Source organism: Lipophrys pholis, assembly GCF_963383615.2.
Source record: "Lipophrys pholis genome assembly, chromosome: 9".
NCBI classification, from domain to species: domain Eukaryota; kingdom Metazoa; phylum Chordata; class Actinopteri; order Blenniiformes; family Blenniidae; genus Lipophrys; species Lipophrys pholis.
Genome location: NC_137639.1, coordinates 8,716,612 through 8,734,892, shown reverse-complemented (window position 1 = coordinate 8,734,892; position 18,281 = coordinate 8,716,612). Strand labels below are relative to the sequence as shown.

General features: G+C 45.3%; 1 protein-coding gene across 1 annotated transcript; it reads right to left on the bottom strand.

The window, feature by feature from the left end:
- Window positions 1-451: 451 nt before the first annotated feature.
- sall3a (spalt-like transcription factor 3a) lies at window positions 452-15,883 on the bottom strand. The gene is made up of 4 exons (XM_080470603.1): window positions 14,292-15,883; window positions 3,164-6,322; window positions 2,492-2,829; window positions 452-2,141 (listed from the first exon to the last, which is right to left on the bottom strand). Exons 1-4 carry the CDS (start codon window positions 14,371-14,373, stop codon window positions 1,710-1,712), a joined length of 4,011 nt encoding a protein of 1,336 aa, XP_080326729.1. The 5' UTR covers window positions 14,374-15,883; the 3' UTR covers window positions 452-1,709.
- Between the last annotated feature and the right edge of the window lie 2,398 nt (window positions 15,884-18,281).

Genomic DNA, 18,281 nt, shown 5'->3' with positions numbered 1-18,281 from the left:
TGAGTATCTGTGGGGAAATATGTTTCAACCCATAATGAATTAATCACAATTCAATAACACAAAATATGTGTTGCATATATAATGCTAATGTGTCCAGAAAGCAAACTAATCAGAAATGGCTTTTAATAATTGAGTCATTATGATTGTAGAGTGAAATGTTAATTACTGTTTGCATGTATTTGTTATGGGAAATATGTACAATAAATACATTCCAATAAATAACGTGGTCTCAAATGATATAATCTAAAAAAAAAAAAAAATAGGATTAAAAGGAAAATACTGTGTTGAAACGGTGCGATCAAATGGAAGATTTTTCTTGTTTTGTGTATTCGTTCCTCGTATCAGAATTTGAATTAATGCAAATTGATGGGTGAGAGAACAAGCAGATGTAATGCAGAAACCATTCAGACATGCTGTTTTTTTTTTTTTCTTTCTTTTATTTCCTTTTATTAAAGAAGGTTTTGATTGAGTGGTGGGATTGCACTCTGACGAGTAGCACGGATGCAGAAAATAGCAGAGAACTGCCTCTGCCAATTGTAGGAGTGGTATGCTGAAAACAATGAAAACAGCACGTGATAGATAGCTCAGTCAAAAGGTTAACGGTAACTCACAGACAAAACGTCTTGTTTAAAAAGTGCATTCACAAACATGACAAATACTCTCAACTCATGATGTCTATTTTTATGTGATACAAAATATGCATACCTGTTTTAGATTTGTCTGTATTTCTATACATAGATATTTCTTCAAAAGGATGACTTCTTTTCTATTTTTTATTTTTTTTTCTCTTTTTACAAAGGTTAAAAGCAGGGTCGTGGTCATAGCAGCTTCGGATATCTCTAGCCTCTTTACCATGTAACGAGATACACATAGTCTCAACAGATATCCAAATAAAACCTACCGTTTTTCTCCTGTTGTTCAACTCAAATGACATGTTGTCTTTATTGAAAGAGATATTCATCAGTGAAGCCTGCAGTTTAGAAAAAAATGGATCAATAAAATGCTTGGGCCATTAAATATATTTTTGTATACCCGCTTTTTTTGTCAATATCATAAATACTAAAGACACAGGACAATATTATAAGACAATGCTGGGAGACTAAATGTAAAGATTAAAATAGTTCAAACATTTTTTTCAAGTTTTCTAGTTCATGAGAAAAAAAACAAAAAAAAAAACCAGGCGAGCACAGAAACACTATACTTCAGTCTTTTCTTCGGTCTGTCCACGGCCCTTTTATATTTAAAAGAGCAACCAGAAACAAGGCTGCAGAGCAAAAAGTCCGACTGTCTTTGATCAAAACTGTCCTTTTATTTTTTTTCATTTTATTTTTTTTTCAGTCTTTTCCAGATAAGATGTTTGCCCACCGTAACCGAGGCGGGACCGTGGTTTTCAAAGAAACTGGCAAAAAGCAGTCAAACATACTGATAAAAACCAATAAGTACCATGCAAATCTTGCAAGACGACATATTCTCAAACAAGAGACAAAGTATCTTCGTATAAGCGAAATATCAAGTGAGGAGGGAATGGGTGAAAGGCAAAGACTTCTAATCAATACTAAATACTATATTTCCAAAACCAAACGAAAAATATTCAATCTGTACATAATATAGTACGCATGAGTTCAGACTGGATCAGCAGTTTCTTCCTCGCTGTCAGACTCTTAAGTCTTTGCCGAATGCCTACCTTGGAATAACACGGAAAAGTCTCTTTAATTGATCCCGATTTCTTTGTTCTCCTCCATAAATCTAGAGAAGGGACGGCTGCCCGTGACCTCCAGACCCGCCTTCTCCATGCCCGTCATGGGAGGACTGCCGCCGGTGTGAACACGGTCCATTCCTCCGGGCATGGCTCCCAACGAAGTGAGTCCCGCCCCGCCCAGGCTGACGGGCAGCTGGGTGATGCCTCCGTTCTGGATGACGGAGATCTCGTTGTTCTTCATGGCCAGGCCATTGGTGATGGCGGCCGCGTACTGGTTCCAGAAGCCCGGGTCAACGTTCATGGCCCGAGCGGCCAGATCCTTCTGGAACATCTCGCTGAACTTCATGGCATCCCCGCCCAGCAGGGCCATGGGATTCTCCACCGACAGCCGCCGACCTCGTCGGGCCGGAGCATTGTTCCACATGTGGGTTCCCATGTGAACCTAAAATTAGCAACAGAAAGAGACAGAAATTTTTAAACATTGTGAGCTTGTTGTCATAAGTCAAAAATACTACCAAACTTTTAACGGGGTTAGAACAGAAGGGAAAAGGCCAAAACTGAATGTGAAACGCAAACAAGCAGGCATGTTTAGGAATTACTTTGTGGCACACAGTAGATAAAAATGGGTCCTATCTCCAAACTAAAATATGTAACTCTTGAGTATTTTTTTTTTTTTCAAAACAAGAGCTTCAAATGCGCTGTAGGTTTTATTGGGATCGATCTTCAAATACATGTCTGCCAGGAGGGTGACCCCCATGTGTAAAACTCAACCTGTAACAATCTGGCTCTTACCTTCAGGTTGCCCTTTGTGGTGAAAGCCCTTCCACAAATCGAGCAGGCGAAAGGCTTTTCCCCGGTGTGCGTGCGCTCGTGGATTTGCAGAGCACTGGCCGAGGAAAAATTCTTCCCACACGACTGGCAGTTGTGCTGCTTGGGGGTGCGTCGCGGAGGCGGCGGAGCCAACATGGGGTTGATGCTGGGGCTCATGGTGGTTGGGGGTGCTGCCGCTGGAACCTGGATGCCCACTGGCAGGTGAGAGTTGTCGATCAGAGACATGGACTTGCCGTGACCGTTCATCTCCATTTTGATCATGTTTGAAGCAGTGCTGGCCAAATTGGGAGTGCTCAGCCCTGGAAAAGAACACACACAATCACTATTACAATGGGAATAATATTAAAACTGTAATTTGCAGCAGTTTTGCAACATGTTGTTAATTCATCAACATTTTAAATACACGGATTACTCCTAAAATCACATCGTGTTTATATTTCGATTCATTGATTCTTTTTCTTTTTAATTGGCTCAAATTGTGTGTATGTGTTTTTTTGTTTTATTCATCGGCATAAATTGTTGCAGTGCATTGCAATAATTAAGTAACTTTATATGAGTGCAATACACATTATTTAAAGATGTGAATTCACAATATGTAACAGGTTAAACTTTGATCGGCTTTTTAAAACACACCTCGTTCTCTGCTAAGAAACAGCATGTTGAAGTGGCTTTCCTCCTTGATAAAGTGTCTGCCAGGTTGAGTGGCAGTCAGGTCAAGGGCCCCGGTGCCTTCAATCGCAGGAAGCGGAGATGGGGTGTCTGATTTTTCCGACTTCACCGTTGCCAAGCCGGCAATATTGTTCTCCTGGCCCTCTTCTGCTGTCATGGCACTGCTGCTGTTATTATGGTTGAGCGTGGCTGGGGACTTGGACCGCTGGCTTTCAGAATGGCTGTGGGCCGGGGACAAATGCTGCATGGAACCGGAGGACTCAGACAAAGCGGGGCTCCCCAAGCTCTGACCTTCAACATCTCCCACCGCAGATAGGGAATCAGTGGCAAAGCAATCAGTCTCCCCTCCGAAGCTGCTGCCGTTCAGAGTGGGCTTCTGACCAAACGAGCGAGTCATGTTGGCAGTGGAGTCAATCATCTTCATCTGGTTCTCCATTGCAGCAATACTGGACATGATGGAAGTTGGTGGGGAGCTTCCAGGCGAATAAGGCTTACATGGGTCCAATTCACCGTCTTTTATGTCAGCTTCATCATCCATGGCCTGCTCCATTTCATCCAGGAGGTCATCATCATAATTACTCATCGCATCTAAGCTCCTCTCATCAAAGGAGAGGTCTGTTTCCATCTCCTGCAGGCTTTCAGGGACCGGGGTATTAGGGATCTGACCGCCCATGTGCATGCGGATGTGCTGCTGCAGCACGACAGCATTAGTGAATTTCTTCTGACAAATGGGACAGGAATGCTGGACTCGAAGTGGAGGTTTAGACCTATGGACACCAAAGTGTGTCTTCAGATTTCCCTTTGTGGTGAACGCTCGCCCACATATCTTGCATTTGAAAGGTCTCTCACCAGTGTGGATGCGATAGTGCATCTTTAGAGCACTCTGGCAACTCAGAACGCGATGACAAATGACACACTGGTTGGGATCAGTCATCTTCTTGTCAATATTCTCAACAAGCTGCTGCAGTTTCGATGTCTCTGAGGTTTGCATAGAGTCTAGGAGGCCTCCAAAGGGAAACTTGGCCTTAAACTGGTCTGAAAGCATGGGAAGAACAGGATGAGAGACGGGATTAGAAGCTGAATTGGGGCTGCCGATAGGCTCAGTGGCCTGGCCACTGCTGGACAATGTTGTGGAGGGGACTGTAGTAGAAAGAAGCACTTGAGTTACTGTAGATGTGGTGGTTGTGTTATCTCCCGGCCGAGTAGAGCAGTTTGGTGGCAGCAGAATTCCTTCGGGTTTCAAGAGGGGAGGCGCATCACTTCCTAGGCTGGGTTTTGGGGATGGTGAAGTAGTGGTCATGCCAGAGTCAGTGACGATATTTGGGGACAAAGATGCACACTCACTTGAAGGCGGGGATGGCCTCTGCGGAGACCTGTTGAGCGGCGTGAGACTTGGAGACTCACCAAAACCTCCCATCATGCTGGGGAGTGTGGGAGGCAGCTGGAGCCCGACAGAGGTGGGAACGGTGGAAAGGACTGGTTTGCTGTCCAACCACGTGGTTACAGGTTTTTCCGGTGGCAATGACATGCCATATGGGATGCCTGAGCTAGTGGGCACATTGTCCAGGTACTCTGGCACCGGGTAAGGGTTCATCTGAATGTGTGGATATTTCTCTTTGTGCCTCTGGAAGTGAACTTTCAGATTTCCCTTGGTGGAGAATCGATTGCCACATATGTTACATTTGAAGGGCCTTTCTCCAGTGTGGGAACGCAGGTGGATCTGCAGGGCGCTGTCACTGCCAAACACCTTGGCACAGAACCGACACTTATGCTTGAAGAAGGGGTCCTCAGAGCTGGGCTTGGTGTCAAACACAGACACATTCGGGGGCTTCCCCTTGCGGTGCTTCATTAGAGCAGAGAGGGGGTCGAGCGCATTGGCTGTGGCTGCTATGCTGGCCAGCGGATTAGGGAAGATAACGCTGCTCGAAGAACTGTGAGGTATCAGCGGTAGGCTTGAGGCAGAGCTCAGGAGGCTGCTGTGATTGAGTGAGGACGGGGAGGTGGAATTCCTTGGAAGAGCTGAGCTACTGCTAATGCCACCACCTCCTGTTACACTACTGCTAGTGCTAATGTTGTTGTTTGTGACCGAGGATGAGCAGGAGGGGAGCAGAGACGACAATCCCGTTGCATTCGGTGGTGGAAACGCTGGATTGTTTGACGATGTGTTTGGAATCGAGGCGCTGGACTGCTGACTGCCACTCTGCTGTGTTTGAGTCAGAGGGCCTTCTATTGCTGAGGTCAGAGGTGAAGGGCCTTGACCATTGAGCGTGGCCGGCAACCTAATGGGCAGCTGATGGACAGGAGGCGTGATGAAGTTGTGTAGCTGAAGTTGACTTGCAACAGGGGGGACACAGGAGGATGCGGGGCCCTGGTTTCCAGCAGTGTTACTGTGATGGTGGTTGAGCGCAGGCTGTGGGGCAGACTGTCTGTTCATGAGAGCTACTTGACTGCGTATTTGTTCTATTAGCTGCAGCTGATGAATCTGCTGCTGCTGGAGCGCCATCAGCTGGTCCAGGATCATGGGGATAGCCATGGTGGAAACCCCACTGCCCGCCGCCGCCGCCCGGACACTCTGTGAAAACTGGGCGACGGCAACCCGGGTGCCATGCAGGGTCTCCAAGGTAACATTGGTACTTGGCATGGCATAGCTTGTAACAGCAGAAGGTAAGACATCATTGAGCTGAGGTAGGGAGCCATCTGGCTCAGGGGATGTCACATCTATCTCTTCAGGATCCATAATTTTTTCCGGAGAAAGCTCCAGCTCCATCTGCTCGTCCTCCTTTTCCAGGACACTGACCCCATTTAAGGCTGCCGTCTCTGGGATGTCATCCCCCTCACCAGCAGGACTGTGGCCGCCCTCCCGGGGGTCCTCGCTGTCAGCCTGCTCACTAGCGCAGCTGGGCACAGGGGAGGGCTCGGAGGTGTACTCCTGGGGAGGGTTTGGCGTGTCCTCATTGTCATTCACTATGAGCACCAGGGGGTTCTTGGTGCAGCTTTTTAAATGTTCACAGAAGTCGGACCACTTGAAGAACTCGGCGCAGCACTTCTCACAGACGTGGGTCTCCTCGCTGCCGCTGCGGCTCTCGTTTCCGCTGTCGGCGTCTTCCAGCACATCACCTCGGGCTGAGGGGAGGGGAGGGGGTCAGGGGGGTGGAGGAGAAGGGAGGGGGGAGAGAGAGAGAAGAATTAATGAATAAATAATCAATGAAGAATCCACACATATTTTGCGGTGCACTGCTGCAAAGATTTAACCTTTGATTTTTTCCCTCTCTTTTAACATAACCAGAATCAATATTCTCTTTTTTTTTTTTCACTGAACAAATTGCCCGAGTTCACCAAGTCTCAAGACCCAGATTTGTGCATTCACACCCTCTCCATAGAGCCAGCTAATAATTTTCTTTGTGCAATCCATCAAATTATGAGGGCCTATCAATTGTGGATACTGCCGCTTAATGAAATTCCATAGAACCTATTGATTTCCAATATTTCATACAATTCACAGCTGCCTCGTCTGTTGGGTACAAATCAGGACTTTGATGGCCCCATTAGGATTCCCCTCTGCTATCAAGCCCAGTCATTTCCACCTGAATTCTAAATGCTCAGGCCCCTTTCATTGAGCATTGCAGAGGTAATATTCTGCCCCTGAATCTACACATGGACCCCATAGTGAACCTTTATGACCTAAAATGCATCGTCAGAGGTGGCAGCAAAGCTTTGATGAATTTGTAACTAATAAACTCCCGAGTCATTCCAACAATCATAGTTTCAAAAGTTCAGCGCCTTTGAGAGATTTTCTTTTCTTTTTTCTTTTTTTTAACCCCACAAGGAAAAAACACTCAACGTCGGGACAGAAACTCATTCTCTCACTCTCTCTCTCTCCGTCCTCCATGCTCTCTGACATAAGACTCAACAAATTACATGCTAGTGCCATGGCAGCAAAGTCTCTGATTAGTTACACATGTTTAATCACAGTTGTAGGAAGCCACTTCCTCTTCCACATGCAACCATCAAGAGTCAAACAAACGGGGCGCGAGCTCCGAGCACGGAGGTAGTTCACACCTGATCAAAATCATGTAAGAACGGCCTCCCTTGTGTGTTTATTTTTCCGCTTTAAGTGTGCGTGTGTGCGTGCGTGTGTGTGTGTGTGTGTGTGTGTGTGTGTGTGTGTGTGTGTGTGTCTGTATCATTACAAGTAGGAAAACACACTCAATCACCGCCAAGGCAACTAGAATGTAGTTTATGACACATTCTCCCATTCAGGTTTTTCTCAAGGACCCAGAACATATCTGATAACGCTGCTTTTTAACAGCAAATTTACAATTTATAAACTTAATGGGCAGCAAGCTAAAGTCTTTTTCGTCCTGAAATGATGCTCAGTTTAAAAGGCCACCTTAAAACAATGTTTATATAGTTGAGAAATCTATTAATTTTGCTTAATAGCTAATAAAAAACTTGAATTTTTCTCAGTTTTAGTATGAAGACCTCTAGAAAACTGAAGGCACATACACACAAAGACTTATCTGAATGTGGCAATACTGCCTATTCTGACATATTTGCAATTGAAACAATAATAGTTCTGCCTCACCCGACCTGGGACACAAATGAAACCAATTGAGCAAAATACAAATACTGATAACAAGACCGCTCATCACATTCCGCACGTGTTTGCTCAACATTAAAACGGCTCCCCTGTAAGTGAGGGATTCATACGGCGCTGTCGCGGTGATTTTCAAAGGTTAAAGTAGTGTGAGGCATGGCGGAGCAGACATGAAGCATTTGTGCCAATTACAGTGACTCATTAGCAAAGAAATTCATCACTCCTATAATTTGTGGCCAAAAGGGGGAAAAAGGAAGAGGAGGGGTGGCTTGCACTATTAAGGTCTGGTGTGTGTGACTTAATTAAATAGCTACAGAACGGATTTAGACAAGCAGCATCGTATTCTTGATTGAAATTTACTTAAAAAAAAAAAAGGGATAAATTTTGATTATTATTTTTATGCCTAATGAGAAATCATGAGTCAGTTATGTTCCTAGATACCTACTAATAATATAATCTGTGGGGAAATTGTGAAAGAAAACTACATTCGCAAAATAATACGCACTTTAAGCTGTACTACAATGGGGGGAAAAAATAAATAAAGTGAGAGTGACTGAGAGCGTCAGGGACACGTGACAGCGGGTTAAAAAGCTCCTTAGGCCGGCAGCGGACAGCACAACTCATTTCCATAATTGAGGGTTGAAAGGTCAACACAAATGAGCGGGCATTGTGTTGAGCTGATTAGTTATTAGAATGGTATTACTGTCAATCTCTTTTATTCATTCATACAATTACAAGTGGGGGCCTTTGTATGCCTCTGACCTCACACACACACACACACACACACACACACGTGCGCGCACACACGCATACACCCGCATACACACAAACATATTTACACGTTTTCTCAGATAGACAAAGAACATACACAGATTATGTGCATGTGTAGAATTAAACACTGAAAAAAAGGACACAAACAAAAACAAGCTTTTTGCTGTTGCTCTGTGTGTGTGTGTGTGTGTGTGTATGTGTGTGTGTTAGCACAGACGTGCCTTGTGAAAATCACCCTGCATTTCCCCACATAACTGTTTTGAATACCAACTTTTACATTTTCAATTTCTTTTGCGCGTTTAAAAAAAAAAAAAAAAAAAGCGTAATTAGATATTTAAAAAGATATTTCCAACTTTACACATGTAATTCAGTAATGGCCCAATCAAAACTAAATTTACTGAAGAAAACCAGCATTGTGAAGAATTAGTTGCTGTATCTGTGAGTTTGTGGGTGGCTCTACAGAAGCAATAATAATTCCAGTGACAGGTTACAAGCAGGAGCTGCATAGGAAAACTCCACAACGTTAAAAACACGCTGCTCACACTCCTGATTTTTAACACGAGTGTGTTTGCATTGAGCTGCACTGTGTGATCCTGCTGTGTTATGCAACTGTCAAGGTGACATGTGATTGTTTCATGTTTGCAAGCCTGTTAAAAAGTGTGTGTGTGTGTGCGTGCGTGCGTGTGTGTGCGCGTGTGTGTGCGTGTGTGTGCGTGTGTGTGCGTGTGTGTGTGTGTGTGTGTGTGTGTGTGCAGGGAGGGTTGTTATTGATTCTTCTATAGCATCAGAAAAGGAAAGGATGGAGGAGAGAGGAAAAAAAAAAAAAAAAAAAGGAAAATCCAATCCGTTTTTCATTCCTTTAAGAGTCTTCATTTACTCAGATGCAAATACGAAGCCGGGTTGAGTCAATGGGGGGATTGTGGACGTGGAAATCTGTGTGTCCGCTATCTCGTCCAGCAATCTTTGGCATGCTAACTGAAACCGCTAATCTGACATATTATATCAGACGAGGGTATTCATGCTTTTCCACCGATTCTGTGAAAAGCCACAGAGCCGGGCATTGAGCGCAGCGCCGGGCAAATTACGAATTCTCCCATTTTTAACAATTTCCAGATTCACGTCATGAACACACACAGACAATGACACCAGCGGAGACAATGATTACATTAAGGTATTGGTATTTTGTTAAAAAAAAAAAAAAAAAGAAAGGGGGGGGGGGGGTAATATAACTTTCTTGTGGCTTGTTGAAAACCTCTCGTTCATGAAAAGTTACATGTGAGTCACAGACTGTACAGGCAGCTTGATCAGTTTCAGCCTTCCTATAGAAAACTCCTCCATCAGCCTCTTTAAAATGCAATTTTCTGAAGAATTGAAGCACAACGTAGGGCCTTCAAGGAAGGATATATCACTTTCAGTACAACAAAATACAAAAAAAAGAGGCCTCCTGTGTTAAAAAGAGACATTAGTTTTGTTTTTGTTTTTTTCAATTGCATATATAGAACAAGAAAATTCAGCACAAGTGGAATCATTTACGCTATTTTCTTTTGGTTTAAACACTATTTTATCCATAAATGTTTGTTATTTGTATTGACGAAAACAGGATTTTAAAAAAATGAATTCACTGTACACATTATTAAAGTGTACATTTCCCTTTTATTCATTTATTTAAGGTTTAAGAAAACCTATTTGAATTCCGCATTAATTTTATGCTTGTTTTTAAAACTGGACAGTAACATCTCTGAGGATCCCCCGGAATGATCCTCTGTGTGTGTGCGTGTGCGTGTCTGTGTGTGTGTGTGTGTGTGTGTGTGTGTGTGTGTGTGTGTGTGTGTGTGTGTGTGTGTGTGTGTGTGTGTGTGTGTGTGTGTGTGTGTGTGTGTGTGTCATCGGCCTGGTCAGCACCCGGCTGCAGAGTGGTACAGTCATATCTGCCCTTTAACAGCGAGGCCTTTGTCACCGCCTGCAGATGCGGAGCAGCCAAAACATTAACGATTTGTTTGTGTGAACATTTGCCGTACAGTATTCGGTGACGGCTCCGGGTCCAGACGAGCGTGTCACGCGTTCAGGAACGAGGGCGAGATCAAGGGAGCAGGCTCCGGGGGACTCTGATAGAAGTTCCCGCTTATCTTTGCCGCTGCTCCATTTATGATCCCGCTTCGCCAATTGTGATCATCGCAATCCTACCCATGGCCGGACTTTTTGTGCTAAAGTCTACTAAGATCCAAACTCCCAAGCTGAAAACTTCCCCAAAAAAATGTGACGTTAACCAGCCCCTTCCTCTCTCTCTCTCTCTCTCTCTCTCTCTCTCTCTCTCTCTCTCTCTCTCTCTCTCTCTCTCTCTCTCTCTCTCTCTCTCTCTCTCCGTCTCTCTGTCTGCAGTCCTTCCTCACTTTCTCTATCTCACTGGTTCCTGTGTGTGTTCTCAGTGCTGAGTGGTAATTAAGACACGGCCATATTTGAGTGCCTTCTCCCAACACGTCTTGGGCACATCTATGTGGGTGGTCCACGGGGCCTGCACCCAGTGGTGAGAGGGGATTAAAACAAAAGGCAAACAAAGCCCCCTGCTGCAGGGGGAAGTGGGCAACAAATGTTGTCATTGTCAGCGCTGACTTTTCTTTTTCCACTGTATTATGGATTGTTTGCGCCTCATAACTGTGTAAAATGGTGTCTGGAGGAGATTTCGAAAAAATCAAGCAAGTTTTACATCTTTCCGAATCCCAACGTGAGCACACCCGATGGCACCCTGCGTGCGGAGGAGGTGACGATGCTGTGCGAAAGCCCGCCGCCGCCGCCGCCGCTCGCACTTCCTCGGACACGAGTGAGCTGCACCGCCAAGGTCAACGGCACACACGTTCTCATTGTACACGGAGCTCGACATCTAACGGCGGGATCTGGCTGGCCGGGGGCGTAGACAAAGGTTAAGTCAGCTAGCTTTATAAAAGCACTCCTCAGCAGACGCCCCCCCCCCACTTCTGCACTCCTCCCTCCTTCTATACACCTTCACCTCCTCCTCCTCCTCCTCCTCCCCCTCCTCCTCCTCTCCCCATCCAAGCACACACACCCCGCCAATACCCTCAGGGGGGCAAGTGTCCAGAAGGCCTGAAGAGGAGATGATATGCCAGACAGGCTTGTTGGCACTTGATTTTTCATGTTTGTGTGTGTGTGTGTGTGTGTGTGTGTGTGTGTGTGTGTGTGTGTGTGTGTGTGTGTGTGTGTGTGTGTGTGTGTGTGTGTGTGTGTGTGTGTGTGTGTGTGTGTGTGTGTGTGTGTAAAAAAAAAGAAAGGCCTGAACAAATTGGCCATGTGGAGAAAAAACAAAAACACTCACGGTGAACCGCTGTTGTCGACTTTCATGCCATCCAGCCTGAATGCTGAATCTGTGTCCCTGATCACATTCAAACCCCCCCTCCCCCCACCACCTCTAAAAACAATCCCCCCCACCCCAAAAAAAAAGCTTTCTCCTCACATATGGATTTTAAGTCGAAATCGAGCAGCGGCCGCAGACTGGAACTTCTGAATTCCTCGGACGTTATACATGCAATGATTTGTCAGGGCCGGCGATCGATAAGGCGTTCGTCACGAGCTGCACCACCGCCACGGCCAACGGAGAATCTGATCAGGCTGCAGTGATACACTGACAGTCTGACATTTGGGGCTCGCCGTCGCGAGGTAGCCTCGGATGAGACGGCGCGTCGTTACGTTCGTCTAAGTGTGTGCATGGATCTCGCTTGTGCCCGGGCCGGAGGGCTTAGGATTGTTTCACTGCTGAAAACAAGCGAGCCAGTATGGCGATCCCAACATGTCGAACATTCCACGTCCAGCCGTAAAGCACAGTGACGATATATATACAGTATGTCACTCGTCCGTGGGCTCATTTTCTTGCTTTAAAGCACAACAGCCTCCCAAGGAGGAGTGCGTGTATCCTATACAGATTTTAGAATGCATCTTCAAGTAATTCTGATTGAAAACGAAGTCCTAGCTCCAAGCAAAACACCCAAATGTGAGATTATCAGAGGGGAAAAGCAGCTTCGCTCGTCATTCCATAATCCCACAGGACAGACACCTGATGGAGCCTTCCAACCAAAATCTGGCGAATCAACGCCCAAAACAATGCCAGCGCCTTGAATTTGTGAACTCCCCTCCGTGGATGACTCAAAAATTCCAATGATCAAATTGGACAAATGGAAAGAAGTCATCCCAACCTTCCTCCTCCTCCTCCTCCTCCTCTTCCTCACCACCTCAAACCAACATTTCCCCATGCAAATAGAGCTGCTCCCCTGAGATTACATCAGGCACTTCTATTGTAAAGAAACCCTGGAAAGTGTGTGTGTGTGCGTGTGTGTGTGTGTGTGTGTGTGTGTGTGTGTGTGTGTGTGTGTGTGTGTGTGTGTGTGTGTGTGTGTGTGTGTGTGTGTGTGTGTGTTGGCCAACATTGACTAAGACAGAAAGGTATAAGTAATAGCAGTGATTTGTTGAGCTTGATGGTAACATAAAAACACAGAATGTGCAAAAAAAAGAGAAAACGACATAAAACCTTTTCTAGGTTACATTTAAAAATTAAGATATTAATCAGTCTTTTCTGCTCATTTAATATGATTTTTTTTTTTTAAATAATAGATCATTTAACCATTTAGTAATTTTATCTGTAACCAATAAGCAAAATAACGTTAATAACATATATACACACATCCTTTTTTCTATAATTCGTCCTGCAATTCAGGTGTAATTTTAGACCCGAAATTACATTTTTAGTGCGTAAATTTCAGAATCCAGACTGAAGTGAACATGATCTTTTTTTTCTTTTTTTTTTTTTAATTCCACGTGGCCGGGAGGTACTGTCAGCCGGTCCTGTCGGCATTGTGAGCAAAAAGGGAACAAATCAAGTGTGCTAAATTTATGTGAGGGGGGTAAACAGAAAACATTTCCATAACAAAACAAGCCTTCGACCTACAACCGATTCCGCATTTTCTCCCTCCTCTGTGTCAGACTGGCGCTGAGCCACAAAGCATGTAAAAACCAAAATTACAATTAAAATATATTCTTTCCTTTTTTTTGGTATTTGAAAATAGCACCTCAGCTCACTCTACTTGTTTAGGCATTAATTCAGTTTTAGGAAAAACAAACGACAACAAAAAAACGTTAAACTTACGTCCCAATTTACCAATTTGCGCGTGTCATGTATTTTGGTGCGCGCGCATAGACACAAAATTAACAAAAAACTGCGTAAAGAAACACATTTTTATCCTATTTCAATATAACGTATTAAAACTGTTTTGCCTTCAAAGAGGCCTTTATTTAAAAAGAAAAAAAAAAAGGCCTCCAGCTTCTGGTACAAATGCGACAAGAGTATAGTGTTGGAGGCTTTAATCTGCATTTGTTACATTAATCCTAAAAGTCATCTGTCAGCCAACAGCCGGTCATATGATGCAGGTTAAACACACTTTTGGGAATAAAACCAACACAGTTCCTTACAAGTGACGTGTTTAAAAAAAAAAAAAAAAATAGAATTTATGATTATATTTTGGATTATTTTATCAATAATAATCCTGCAAGCGACTATAGAATTAGACACAATTTTAAAACTCTTTTAACTCAACACCGTAAGACGAGAGTGAAAAGGAACAAAACCGTGCGCACCCCTGCGAGGTGGGAACTTTAGTTTAAAAAAAAAGGAGAGAGAGGGAGATGTTGGATGAGGCTCCCCGGCCGGTCAGATCCACTCACCGTGCTCGGAGATCACCCCGGTCAACGCGGGATCCTCGTCCGACTTCAGGTGCTGCGGCTTGGCTTGCTTGCGTCGGGACATGCTGCTGGCGTCAGTGCGGGCGATGCTGCTGCTGCTGCGGCTGCGGCTGTTGCGGCTGCTGCGTTTGCGCTCCGAGATGTCTCCGCGTTGTGCGGATACATCAGCGGACTGCGACCGGATCGACGCGCAAAAAGTTCGCAAACAGTCTGGTGGCGGCGAGACGGGAGGGGGAAAAATGTGAAATTAGCCAGTGTTGCCGCTGCTGTTGCCGTGCGTCGGATTGCGCATGTCGGTATAATAATTATGATAGTGAATAATGCCCCGCGATTAATGGCACCGTGTGAAGGTGGGGAGGATTGGCTGGAGTCCAGCGGACGCGCATTGGATATGGTAATGAGGGACGGACTAAGCAATTAGCCGCTTCACTCTCAGACTTTATCCGTCTCTTTTTCTTTTTGCCATCCAGCCTCTCTTCCCCCCCAACAACACAACACAACACAACACGCCAAATCTCTTGTTATGGCCGGTTCACAGGGGGGTCTCCAGCGGGGAACGCCAGGCTCCTGTCCCCCTCTTCCTCCTCCTTCTCCTCCTCCTCCTTCTTTCTCTAAGCGCACTGACTCGCAAGTGCTAAGCTTCACCGGCGCGTTTTCTTCACCAAATGTCTCTCATCTTCATCATCTTGACCTTTTACGATCCCACCTCTGCTTCTCGGCTTCGGAGAGCGTCCTCTCACCAGAGTCTGGCTCCAGATCTGGGCTCAGTTCTCTCGATCTCTCTCTCTCTCTCTCTCTCTCTCTCTCTCTCTCTCTCTCGCTCCCTCACTCTCTCTCGGTAACTTCTTTCGTGCGAAGCTGAACACGTACCTCCTCTTGTGAAGTGGACTCAAAAAAGAAGCGACGCTTTACAGTCTCTGGGATGTTTCAGGCGCTTTAAAGTTTTCAATTGATGGACATCTTCCCGGGTAAAAGTAGGTGTTATTTGATTTGATACGCGGCAGCAGGGAAGCAGGCAGGACGAGTTAAGTTGCTGACAATGGCAATAAATTGTTACCGTGTTGTTTTTAGTTTTTTTTTTTTTTGTTTTAGTTTCTAATGGCGCAGCTGCGCTCTCCAAACTTTGAAGGCACGTCGTCCGGGTGAGCGGCGCTGCGTTAAGCAGCAAGTCCTCCTCTTGGTACGATTGTCAGCAGTGTGATGAGGGGAGGGAAAAAAGTCCGGCACGGAGAAGTCGCCTCGGTGTTTCTGATCGCAATGAAGTTCCTCTCATACTCCACCCTCCTCCTCTCGCCGTGTTTTAGCTCCCGGTTGCGCTCTCGCTTCAGTGCGCTCTCAAAAAAAAAAAAAAGAGGAAAAAAAAGTGGCTTCTTTACTGAGATAGGTGACCAAACACAACACAGTTTGTTTCCCCGAATGAAAGCGTCTCTCTGTGTTTCTTCCCCGCACTCAGCTTGCGGGATCGTATCGACGAACCAACTTTGAAGTTATCTTCTGGCAGCCCCGCCAGGCAGTGTCGGTGTTTCGCGGTTGGGCATGGCTCTGTGTGTGTGGGGAGAAACTGCGCTGTGTGTGAGAGTCAACCCCCAAGCAGGGGTTCAGCCCATTGCTTTCAGCCACCACTAGGATGTACCACCACGTTACTGTTCAGTGGATCGTCCTCACACACTCCACTGTCAACTCCCAGCATTGTTGACCTCCCACCATAGAATAGCCCACCTGTAACGGATAGGGTGTCATATTAATATCGTTTTATTTTAAAGAGGAAAAACATTGTTCGTGCTTCTTCAGTCGGGCCTCAATCACAACAAACTTTAGGATGTTTTTACGCACGGATGAAGATGAATATAAAACACAAGGATAGCCTATTCAAACACAATAGTAACAAATAACATTATAATAGTTATCTCAACGGTCTCATGCGTTCAGACTAAAGATGTGAAAGAACACCATGTGCGCATTGGTAGGCGCACACTGTGCCACTGAATAAACACATTAACCCTTTGCTAATTGTTATTTGCATTCAAATGTGCGGCCGCATGGTATGGTGGGTAAAGGATTCAGAGGATTAGGCTGTGCGACAAAGAGGAGAGTGGCATGTAAATAGAGGGAAGACATATATTTCACTCAATGCCTCGAATTGCAACGTGAAAAGGAAATTAATATTAATTATTCATATAATAAATTTTTTTTTCATATTTGATGATTTATCAAGATACGTTTTAAAATGTTAAAAAAAAAAAAATCACTCGTTTGAATCTTGACGTGAACCTTCCGGTATTCGCGGATTTGTTAGAATAAATGTCTTTTCACTTGGATGAGGGGTTTTCTCTGCTTCTCCAGTGAAGGGGGGTTGGTGGAGTGTGTGTGTGTGTGTGTGTGTGTGTTTGTGTGGGGGGGGGGGGGGGGGGGGGGGTCAGTTGCAGCTTCCCCCTTCTTCCCTCCCGTCTGTTTGACTTGTCTATTCCCCTGTGTCCACCTCATATGAGAGACAAATCTGTTGACAACAAGGTCGTCCTGTGCGCAAACTTTTCCTTTTTTTCCCCCTCTTCCTTCTCTTTCCATCATCCCCTCTTTGAAGTTATGTCCAAAAGGCCTGTTATTATCTGGTATTAATAGATGCAGCCCCAGGAAGACAAAATCAGCTATTGATAATTGCAAGGAGTATACGGCAGCTACTGTATCGATCGGCGTGTCCTCCACTCCCCTGGTACCGAGAGATAAGGAGACACACTCTTTAGAGCAATATAATTTCTTTTGACCTATCTGCTTGGTACAGACTTATGATGAATAGCCAGAGTGGCTGAAGTCCTTTATCACCAAAGTTACCCCCTTGATATAATATTGATTCTTTATAACTAGCTCGCCACACAAAAATCAAACTGTCCACTTGGCCATCATCATCATCAATATCATCACAAAGGCAGAGGAATGAAGATCCCTGCGCCTCTGAAGGCGAGCCTTTACAATCTCCTCTGTAGGCCTAATCTTTATTTTGCTGATGATGAAAGGAGAGGGGGAAACGAGGCAAGGTGCCATTTAAGACGAGGTGCCATTTAATCCGGTATACACTACACACACGCGCGCGCGCGCACACACACACAAACACTTACACGTGCTCAGAGGGAAAGAGGGGAGGGGGATTCACACATGGGGTGGCCAAACAGTTTGGACTTCTGGGGAAGTGATTCATTTGATGATTTTTTTTTTTTAAAGGCGATTTCTGTAACATTCCTGGATAAATTGCGCATAAATACTGATCTTTGAATTTTGTACATCTCCACCGGACAGTGGATGAAAGAAAGGGAAGGGGGAGGTGGGGTATTCTGCCCCTAAAGGAGCCATTAAAGGGCTATGAATTTGGAAGAGCTAAATGCCATATAACGCCAAATAAATCGCACTTTAATTGACTGCAGTGGAAAAAAGTAAGGGGGGAAAAAAAAGAGAGAGAAGGAGAAAAAAAAAAGGGAGCGTTTGTTTTACGATCCTGCGGATGCCGGATGCGCCTCAGAGGTATCCTTTAACCTTATAGCACGGGCTGTTTTTTGCTGCATAGCTGGAGCCCCATAGAGGCTATTACAACGGGGCCACTCTCTCCATTCACCGAGCGAAGGGGAGCGCTGCTGCTGCTGCTGCTGCTGCTGTCAGAGGGAGGAGGAGGAGGGGGAGGGAGTAACGTGTAATCACCCAAACACCGCTTTTTTTTTTCTTTTTTTTTTTACCCATTTCACCCCCTCTGGATCTGTGTCGCAAGGTAAGAAAAAAAAGGGCTACTTGGCTTCTAAGAGCCTACCGGCCCTCTTCTGCATCATAAAGTGCATCGGAAGACTTCTGTAACAACTCCTCTCTTCCTCTCTGCTCCCCACAGCCTGCAGGCTGCCGCCAGGCTATCTGTCTCTCACTGCGGATACCGTGACGGGAGGCCCGCACCGACAGGAAGACACCGAGAGGTAAATAAATGACGGCCGGAGT